Source organism: Cyprinodon variegatus, unplaced genomic scaffold (assembly GCF_000732505.1).
Source record: "Cyprinodon variegatus isolate N-32 unplaced genomic scaffold, C_variegatus-1.0 Scaffold765, whole genome shotgun sequence".
In the NCBI taxonomy this organism is placed as follows: domain Eukaryota; kingdom Metazoa; phylum Chordata; class Actinopteri; order Cyprinodontiformes; family Cyprinodontidae; genus Cyprinodon; species Cyprinodon variegatus.
The window spans coordinates 185,117-195,849 of record NW_015151218.1 but is presented as its reverse complement, the minus strand read 5'-3'; the positions used below and the strand labels follow the sequence as shown (position 1 = coordinate 195,849).

The 10,733-nt window shown below is 37.1% G+C and overlaps 1 protein-coding gene across 1 annotated transcript; it reads right to left on the bottom strand.

Annotated features, from left to right (window-relative positions):
* Positions 1–717: 717 nt before the first annotated feature.
* Positions 718–2,579, bottom strand: LOC107098273 (Krueppel-like factor 4). The gene is made up of 3 exons (XM_015395851.1): positions 2,408–2,579; positions 1,211–2,291; positions 718–1,121 (listed from the first exon to the last, which is right to left on the bottom strand). The coding sequence occupies exons 1-3, from the start codon at positions 2,471–2,473 to the stop codon at positions 946–948; spliced, it is 1,323 nt and encodes a 440-aa protein (XP_015251337.1). The 5' UTR covers positions 2,474–2,579; the 3' UTR covers positions 718–945.
* Between the last annotated feature and the right edge of the window lie 8,154 nt (positions 2,580–10,733).

Sequence of the window (10,733 nt, the reverse complement as noted above, 5' to 3'; positions counted from 1 at the left end):
TTCAGTAAAAGAAACCTTCTTAGATTAGGATTCTGGTGCAATCAGAAGTTCAAAGTCAAAGAGGAAAATATGAGCCTTATATAGACTTGTGATATAGATCAGCACAGTTACAAATGAGCAATGACAAGATCTTGTTTACTGCAAAAGTACTTTTATTTCAGAGCCCTTGAGCGCATACAAAAAAAGGTTGCACTGTTAGCAGTACATATTCAAAGTTACATTGCAGCTTCAAGTAAAGCAGTTTAACCAGTGGTTATGGATACTTCATTTTAAGAGACAGCCGTTCAACATTCAAATTCATATTCTTGACTGTAGTCCTGCACAATGAGCTGTAAGTAGATGAGCTGAGGGAAGATGCACCTGTTAGCTCTGAAAGCCCTAGCCTAGTACCTGAATTAGCTATTTTTGCTAAGGTGAACTTTTAAAGGAAAACACATTTTAAGACTGAATGGCATGTATTATGTTTATGAAAAAACAAAACAAAAAAACGTATAAATTGTCATGCAAACAATGACCTGCTTTGAGTGTATTCTTGAAAACAGACTCTATCCAAAATAAGAAAAATATACTTATGTACAATTTTGGGTCCTGCCCACAGTGAGCAAATAAAGCAGTCTGGTTAAGGCACTCACCAACTTAATAATAACTTATTACAAAGCTGGAAGAAAATAGTTAAATACTAAGCTACTATAATTTAGCCAGTGTTTTTTTTTTTTTTTTTTTTGCATAAAAATATACAAAACACAAAAGAGGCACTGAACTTCGCGGAAAATTAGGCACTTGTGGATAAAACAATCTCCACTGTTTCCCACTTTGGATTTCCCTGGAAAGTATAGTTTGCAGGTCAGCATAACCCTATGGGTGTATACAGTTCCTTTATGGAGGTGACCACCTGCAGTATCTCTGAGGACGATGCATAAAAAGTTTGTGCATGTTGAGAATTATCTACATGTGCCTCTTCATGTGGAGAGCCAGGTGGTCCGAGCGGGAGAAGGCGCGTTCACACAGGTGACACTGAAAAGGTCTGTGCCCTGTGTGTTTCCTGAAGTGCCGAGTCAGCTCGTCGGATCGGGCGAACTTCCAGCCACAGCCTTCCCAGTTGCAGTGGTAGGGCTTTTCACCTGGATACACAAAAAAATAAGTGAGATTGGATAGAAATGCAGGTGGCAGATACAACAAAAACTGCAAATGAAAAGAAAAAGGGTCTCACCTGTGTGGGTCCTCATGTGCGCCTTGAGATGAGAGCTCTTGGTGTATGTTTTCCCGCAGCCTGGAAACTCGCAGTTGTGTGTGGCGGCGCGTTTTCTTGTCCAAGACTTGCGTCCTCGCTTTTGTTTAACGCACCCAGCCTCATCGTGCCCGTAAAAGTCCAAGAGAGGCGATGAGGGAGGAGTGAGCATCATCCCCTGCAGAGAAGCGGGATGGTGCTGCTGGTGGTGCATGCTGTAACGTCCCTGGAACTGTGGCACACCTCGGTGTGCGTACTGTGGGTGATATGGTGCGTGCATGTACTGGTTTGATAGATGGTTCTGATCAGGATGATGATGATGGTGATTATGGGAGGTCATTGATGAGTTCATTTGCACCAATGTGCAATCTGTGCTTCCCTGAAGTGGAATCGGGTGCGCGCTGAAGCTCTGTGCCGCACCTGGAATTGAAGGCTGGTGATGCGTAAAAGGTGCTGAGCGCATCTGGCGTTTGTCAAAAACTTCTTCCACAAAGTTTGCAGCTGCTATCATACAAGACTGGACCCCTGGCTCGGTTTTAATTTTGTATCCAAGCGGGGATGGAGATGAACCCGGATTGGAGTGTGCAGTGCCATTTAAAGCCCGCAGTTCGGTGTACTCGCAATTTTCCCTCGCCTTGTCTGCCCTCTCCAACGCGCCTTCTGCTGGATAACCCATCTCAGGTGTGAGAAGCTCCGCCATCAGGCTGCGGACAGGGTTCTCCACGAAGTTGCTCGCTACGCCCTCATAGCCATGTGGTGCTGATTGAGAAGTGGTATGATCGGTGGAGTCTGGCAGAGAACCCCCGCCGCAGCTTTCCGGAGACTCCGGCAGGGAGTATCCACACTGCTGCTGCGTGGGGGACATGTCCCCACTGTCGCTGTTTCCGACAGAATCAGTGCAGATCGAGTTTGAAAGGATGAACTCAAGGTCCAGAAACTTCCCCAGCTCGTCTTCATCCTTGAGAGGCGCAGGAGAATGAACGATGCTGAAGTCAACCTCAATGCGCGCACTGCCTGCGCCAGCTGTTCCGCCGCTCCGAGCCCATTCATCCATATGGCAAAGCTGCAAGTAAATACAATAATTGAAGCTCGAATCAGAGAACACACTAAATAAAACAGCAAGGTGGAAATAAACAAAGACATTTTCAAAAAACGTATAGAAAATATTTTTCAACTTACATTATCCATTGCTTTGAAATTTGGAAACGACGTCAAAGTAGGCATCAGTGCCTCAGCCACAGCCATAATGGCCAATCTGAGTATCTATCAGTCGGAATTCAAGACTTCCAAGTCTTTGCGCACATAAAGCGCACGTTTAGGCTGCGCTAAAAGCTCAGGAGAGGTCCAGGATTCAGGATGTGAGTGTCAACACTGCAGGCAGAGCTTTATACAGCCGGTAGGTGTGGCCTCGGCTGGAATAACCGCAAGCACATGTACATGCACGCCCCCATTCAGTTAGAAAAATGCACTGGAATTTCATGAACAGGTGAGATCAAAGCACATTAACTTTTAAAGACGTGATCTTTAAATAAACTAATAATAATAATAATTAAAAAAAACGTGCGTGTAGATAGATAGATTGGGAGAGAGAGAAATAGAGAGTCGGACCAAAGTAAGATTTTTGGTGATACTGGCTTTTAGCTAGAATACATTTCTACTGACTCAGGATATTTCCCCACAGGCATTGGCCCATCTGAATTCCCGTATGGATTTCATTCGCATGAAACCTGACATTTACCTTGAAGCAGAGGCAGAGGGGAGACTCAAAACATGGAAACACGGCTTCTCTATCGTGCAAGAAGCGTAAACAAGTTATTTGTTTTTAAAACATGACTCGATTGTAAATAAAATCATTTTAAAGGATGTTATTTTTTTCCAGGGAACAACAGTGGCGTGACACATTCCACCCCCCCTCCTCAAGCACACGTACACACAAATGAACAGTATCTAACTATTTCTCAGCCCCCTTTAGTTTCGTCCCAGCCACTTTAAACAGAGACGCATTACTAATTCATCTCGAAATCATCCGAGCTTGTTTAGGACAAACATAAACGTGTGAAGCGGAGAGGACCCATCGAGACAACCTGTTAATCCGGGAGTAAACAAAGGACTGACCCACATGTTGCATTAATGATCCCCCCTTCTGCCGCGACTACAGGCAGGTCTGCAGCACCCTGCAGTCATTCCTTTGGTAATGCACAGGTGGATGAGTGGCAACAACATAACAGAGGAACACATACACACACCTACACGCAATTCTGACTTTTTTCTCATAATTATGACTTTAATTTCAGAATTATGTTTTTTTTATCTCAGAATTATGACTTTAATCTCAGAAATATGGGTGTAATCTCAGAATTATGACTTTAATCTAAGAATTCTGACTTTTTTCCCATATTAAACTGAAATAAAATAAAAAAATCAGTCAACTTTTAATTTATTTCAGTGGCCCTAATCCTCCTCCGTATTTGTGTATATGTATATATATGAAAAATATTTGTGATTATATATATATATATATATATATATATATATATATATATATATATATATATATATAGATCTATTTTACATAATTTTAGATAATTTTAACACAAACTAGTCAAATAAAACTTACATGATGCATATTCAGTTCTACAAAGTATTTGAAAAACATAGTCATCAGGTTTAGGTAAATGTCAGACTCTGCATCAAACTGATCATATCAATGCGTTTTTGTTTTTTTGTAGCATGTTTTTTTTCTCTCAAAATGTTTACATTTGATCACTGCTGCACTTGAAGAAAATGAAAATATCATGAGAGCTGTGCAAAACGAAATTTCATTTTGTATACACTGTGTAAATAAAATGACAATAACTGTTGTCTAAGTATAATTGCTTAAAATTGATACTAATTTGTGAATTTATTATAAATATATAAAGTTTGAATTGCATAAAGCTAACCCTGATTAATTTGTAACTCAATCAGTAAACTCTGTGCATTCAAACAAAACACAATCCACTTTCTTTGTTTAAAATGTGGTAAATATTATATTTTATGACCAAACACAATCTACATTTTTACCCTGACATAAAACATGTGACTTTTTTCCCCTATTGTTCAGTATCTCATAAGTTTTCCATTAGTTTTTCAAACCGTATCACTTAAAGTACAACAATGTCCTGACAACAGTGCTTTGGCTCTCTCCTATGTCCTCCTTTAGGCCTTGTGAGCAGCAGCCTCTTGCAGCTCCCTGCTTTTATACTCTGTTATTTTTGTCCTAGTGTGCTTACGCAAAACAAATTCCGGTTCAGCCTACAAGCGAAATGGAAATGGAGTCCGTTTCCTGAGGAAAAACTTCACACTCGCTTCCTGTACTTTCACTCCACAGTCACCTTCAGACAAGTTTAAGGATACAGATGCAGCTACGTGTGCCCTTTTTTCCAAATATATCATTATGGCAAAACATTAAACTGTGTGCTCATCAGTATGTGAGTTTAGTTTAGATTTTTAAGGGTAATTTCTGATTTCACTCTCTTGTTGGCCTATCTAAGTCAAAATAACAGCAACAATTTAGGGATAAAAGTCTCCAAAATCTGATGTTACTCCAAGAGCACTCAGAAACAACAATCCGTCTTGTCTCATCAAAGGTCTTATCATTCTGAGCTTTTGTAAAACTCAACAACAACAAAAAAACTTGCCAAGAATAGTGACAGACAGATAAAGTAGCCCTAGGCTCGGGTTTCTCTTTTGTGACTCTCTTTGTGAAAAAAAGAGGAAGTCTTACAGCTAGTGTTTTCCAAACACAATTAGCTGAGATTACAGTGGTGAGCAGACGAACATACAGAACAAGGCTTTTCAGCTCAGACACAGATTAAAGCTAACATACATTTAATGTGAAATTTAAGTCTTATTTACTTTTCCCAAAACTGCTTTTTGCATTTGCCTTTGTCTTAATACCTTTACTACAGAAAAAAAAAAAGAAAAAACTTTCTGTAACACTGAGAAAAAGGTCTGACTGGTACCTAAACCTAGAAGCAGTCAAATAAGAAATTATTTTGTGTTTTCCTTTTGCAGCATAAACAAATATGCTGTTATTGAACAATCAATGCTATTTCAGACTAAAACATGTAGCCATTTCAAAAGCTAAAAACTGTTTAATATAATATTTTTGACAGACCCTGTTTTTGTAGATAAACTCTATATATCAGGGGTCTTCAACATTTACCAGGCCAAGGACCAACAAATCGATGGCGAGATGGAGCGGGGACCTCCTAATTATATATATATTGTATGAAATTGTGTTTTCTCAAACTGGTCCAATAGTCACTCTATTATATATTAAGTAATGTAACAAAAGTGATTTTGCCCTGGGATTATTAAAGTATTTCTGATTCCGATTCCTGGTTGATGGGACAGATGTTGTGACTGAAATGGTGCCCTGCTTGAAAGAGCTCCTGTGTGTCACTGAATGCATTGAAGACTAAAAGGCATCTTCTGCCTCCATTTATCTGTTTATTACAGTGGGTTGAATTCATGTTAATGTGTATTTAAAGACATTTCAATTAGTGGAAAAAATTGCAGGGGGGAATATAAAAAAAAAAAGTCCAATCAATCAAAACTTTTGCGACCCCCATTCATTACCTCCGATGACCCCCAAAGGGTCACAGACCCCCTGTTGAAGACCTCCGCTCTATATAATTAAGTAAAACTTCATGTAATTGTCTAAAAAGTTGTCTAAAAATTCCAAAATGTTTCCCACTGAAAAGAAAAAAAGTAAAACTTAAAGGGAGGTTTTGGGATTTGTATACGTTTTTATAAAAAAACAAACAAAAAAAAGATTTAATGAAAAAAAAACGAAAAATGCTTATTTCAGTTTATAAACTTAAATATGGCATATTTTATATGACAATGCTTATATTTTTATATATAAAAATAAAACAAACAGAAGAGGCTAAAACGGCTCATGGCAGCTAAAAAGGAATAACATAGAAAAATTATCCTACATTAAAGTGACACCTTTGTATTTTTAACAACAATTGAAAGTCAAAAGGATATTTCAAAACATTTAAGTTGTGGAGGAATGCTGGAGGAAGACTTTTTTTTTTTTTTTTACAGTGTTTTAAAGGTAAGTGAAGAAATTATGGTAGACAGCTTAGACCTGTATATCACATTTTATAACAAATGCCATATATATATAGTAGATCCTTTGTTTTTTATATGGTTGTATTTTAAGTGAGTGCTTGTGTTCACATTCCTTTCAAAACATCAGAACAGCCAGCCAGGAACATTTTTGTTTAGCAAAAATACAGGGACACACACAGACAAACACCAACAGCAATTATTCTCCATCACCCACACAGAGAGGGGAAACCCAGTTGCTATCTTGGATAAATATGCTGCCAAGCATGGCATGAAAAAGCAACAAAATGATTAGAGAGGGGGCAAGAAAGAGAGTGCGACGACAGCAAGGAGACAAACAAGCTACCTTCCAGAAAGATATCAAGACATGAAGGAAGGGGAGACAGGAAATAGCAACAAACCGAGGAGAATCATGGGAAAAAAGAAATAATAAAAACTACATCTCACAGTGCTCTTATCTTTTATTTTGCCTTCCTGGGGCCACAGATAGATTTTTTCTCTGGGGTCAAAAAGTCATGGTTTAAGCAAGGGAAGCTCTTTGCATCTAGAAACTGAAACAAAAAAAAAAAAAATCTAAAATAGAAAATGAAAACAGATTGCACTGATATAAAGTTTTACTAAATGAGCTCTGATTAAGATAACACTATGGTTAAGCACAATCAAAGACTAATGACTCCATTAGCAAATATCTTCCTAATGAGATCAAAGTACATTCAGTGACACATACCTGACCAGGATCAGATATAGTTAGAAGGTTGAATGATGTTGATGACCTTTGAGTAGGTGTAGCAGGACTGTTTCCACACTGTCAAACATTTCTGTTACTATTTCAACCACTTATCATGCAATAATCACAAGAAAAAAAAACTTTCAGGGTGTTTTATTCTTCTTAGTTGTGGTTATTTAAAGCTAACCTATTAGGTTTTAGAGAATGGATTATTTTTTTTTTTACAAATAGTCAAATAGTGGACAGAGCTCTGATGTCCCTAATGAATGTCCTTGATGCAATCAAAATGCATTTCTTTCAATGTAATTTGTTTTAAATTCAAGATGATAGATAGTTTTAAAACTGCTTCTATATAAAGTCCTTAAAAAAGCTCAATAACCAAGTTGGACAGGTGTGTAAACATGTTAATTTATGTTTTTTACTCTTGGTTTTATTTTAGTAATAAATCTTTTTGCAGAAGTCTATCTGGTTGAAGAATTTTGATTAATAAATATTTGATCTTCCTATGTTGCACAAGATGTCTAATTGTATTAGATTGTACTCTTTTTTATATCATATGGCTGCACATTATCAACATCTTTCTCACAACAATCTTTAGATAAGCCCGCATGTATTTTTTGGGATTTGCCATAATTATCCTTTGATTAATATATTGCTAAGGATATTTGAATGAATGATTAAAATCACTTTAGATATTCAAATTAGAATCGACATTCATTGCCTGCTTTTAAGCTTACATCTTTATTATTTTGTCAAAATAATTCGGTATTTGAAATTTTATTCAACATTTTGCAAAGCCTTGATATAAAAACAAAAATATTATCAACACAGTAATAACTGATTAACAGTAATGCCAGAGATGATGCTGTGGCCATGACTGTGGGGATGGTTTTCCTTTGGTGATGCCCATCATGTTTTACAAGTGATTTGTAAAATTAAGGACAGAATACACCAGTTGCATACAACTTTTTAATCTCCAATTTGATTTTTTTTCATTGTCACACTGACTGTGTATACAGAGGCTCAGACTAGGCACCGTGGGCAGATCTGCGCAGATTTTTTTACACGTCTATACACAAATTAAAACAATTTCCCACATTTGACTTGTACAGATTATTAGCTTCACCAGACCGTATCATGTTTCTCTACTTTTCTCTACCAAGCTTGGATGTTTCCTTGGAAAGAAAAGACACTACTGTCTCCATTTGGAGCATAAAGTGGGTTATTTTGATATTTCATTTCACGTTTCATGCCGCTCTGATTTTGGCAGTATCACTGGCCAGTTTGTATGTTTCCTTTTCGAGAAACAGCCAGCTTTTGTAGTCTAATAATTTCTTGATATATCGATTCATGTTTCCATTGTGCTTTTGGTTGTAAATACTGCCTTAGAACTCTTTGTACCCTTTCCCTCACATATATCTTTGTACAGTGGTATCTTTTGTAACCTCTCCTAAATGATTTCAGCTAAAATATGTAAACATGCAATTGTCAGACAAATCAAAATTATTTTAGGATTACTGAATATAACTATTGTAAGCTGAATCCTGAAACCCAATAGAAAACTGCTTCAAAAAAATATTAATTTAAAGTGGATCACTCATGCACCCCCCTCCTATCTCTGTTAGTTTCAGCTGATTTATTTAGAATCTGTCACCATATTTGTCTGTCATTATTTTGGGGCATTACTGAGCCCCTGTAACTTTTTACTTCCTCAGATCAGTTACAGGTACAAATAACAAAATTAACATCTTAAAGGCCAGCTGTTGTTATTCACTTTGTTCAGGTGCACTTGGGAGAACCGGTCTCTCCTCTCTCCATCTCAGTTTCATTTTCATGGCTCTCTTTTTGCACCTGAGAACCTATACTCCCTGAATGCTCTAAATTTACTAACTACCTGAAGGGCCAGTTACCTGTTCAGCCTGTTGTTTCTTTGTGTGAGGCCATGTGTTTGCTTGGGCAGTGTACTTTTACATGTCCTAAAACAACTTGTTATGACACATCAAGGAAGGAGGAGTTAGGAGTCTCGAAATAAAATGTAACACGGTGGGGGATCTTTCCTCATTTTGCTGAAGAATCAGAAAATTCACAGAGCTGGCAAAAAAAATTTGGACTCTAATGTATTTTTTTTCCAGGACTTCCCTTTTACCTTTTATACCTATAAAAAACATAAGTCTATTTGTTTGTTTATCGTATGTTATGATCCTATATTAAGGAGAGAGAACTTTGCAAAAAAGAAAAATCCCATGTAATATGTTTATTCTTATTATTAAATTATTTCAAAAAAAGTTTTAATCAATACTTTGTGACAGTGTTTTGGAATACTTTTCTGCATCAAGGATATAAAAGCTGGTCACCGTTCATTGTGAAAAGATATAAAACCTGGGAAATGCTGAAAGAAAATCTGAAAGATGCTGCAAGATTGGAGACTGGGAGGAAGGTTTGCCTTCTAGGTAAACAAAAACACCAAAAACACAGCCGGAGACACAATAAAATGGTTTTACATAGATTAGAGCTTAAGTAATTATTCAACCTAAAACCAAGTACACAAACTCAAAACCTACTAGACAATTTTCATCCAAACGGAGAGGACTTCAGCTACTTTGCACCAAAGAATCGGAAGTCATTGGTTCCATTGCCATTGGTTTATTGCTCACCCCAAAAGGACTTGACTTAAAGTCAAAGAAGCATTCAAGAAGAGAAGAGTAACAGTGTTCATTCAGGCTTATCAATGTCACACATGTGCTGACATAGGCTACATCAGTCTGGAAAGAGTTAAAAAGGAATTTCTAATGTTTTGGAAATCTAGTGATATCTAGAACAAAATATCCACAAATTACAAAATAAACAACAACAAACCAAAAAAAACTTTAACACTGGCGCTCACCCAAAAGTGGATGAACAACTATAATTACTCCAGCGGCAAACTTATTAATTAAGGCAGCCCCCTATTTTATCTCACCTTAAAGGTGCATTGTGCAAGTTCAAAGAGTAAATATAATATTTTTCTTTTCCATACATGCCTTAACTATTGTGTTACGTGTTATAGCTCTCATTAGCTTTAATCAGCGCTGTAATGAGAGTGATTCGGATCAAATTGTTTGGGTGTGAGTGCAAGGTGCTGCATGATCTTGTTCTCTTGGCTGCTCCAATGAAGTGAGGGAACTGGGCGAAAGTTCTGAAGATGGATCACAAAAGACCAGCCACATTTTCTCCTATACTTGTGTTAGAGATTCCTACCAAAAGTAAGAAATAAAACTTGATTTAGTACAATGAAAACGGTCAAATTGGAAGAATGAGTCTCTGTTTGCTGATAAATGGTAAAAGAAGCTTAGTTCAAATAACTTAAATATTTATAGCTTTCTTACTCCAGGTGAATTTATGTGTCTAAACAATATACTTGTGCAGTTGCAGCAGCAGCCTGCAGAGTTTTTTCTATTCTCAGATGTGTGTGCAGAGCCCTTGTCAGTTTAAGTTTTTTGTCAGAGGGGGCAAGCTGTAAAAATTCTGGAATGCTATGCTCCTTTAAGATGTGTCTATTGTAGCAAAAGAGCAGAAATCCATAAGTGATCAAATACATTTTATAATATTCCTGCATGATCCAGGAGCATTGTTTTTGTTTTGCTCTTGGGCAATAAATAATAGCTGCTTGTCCATTAG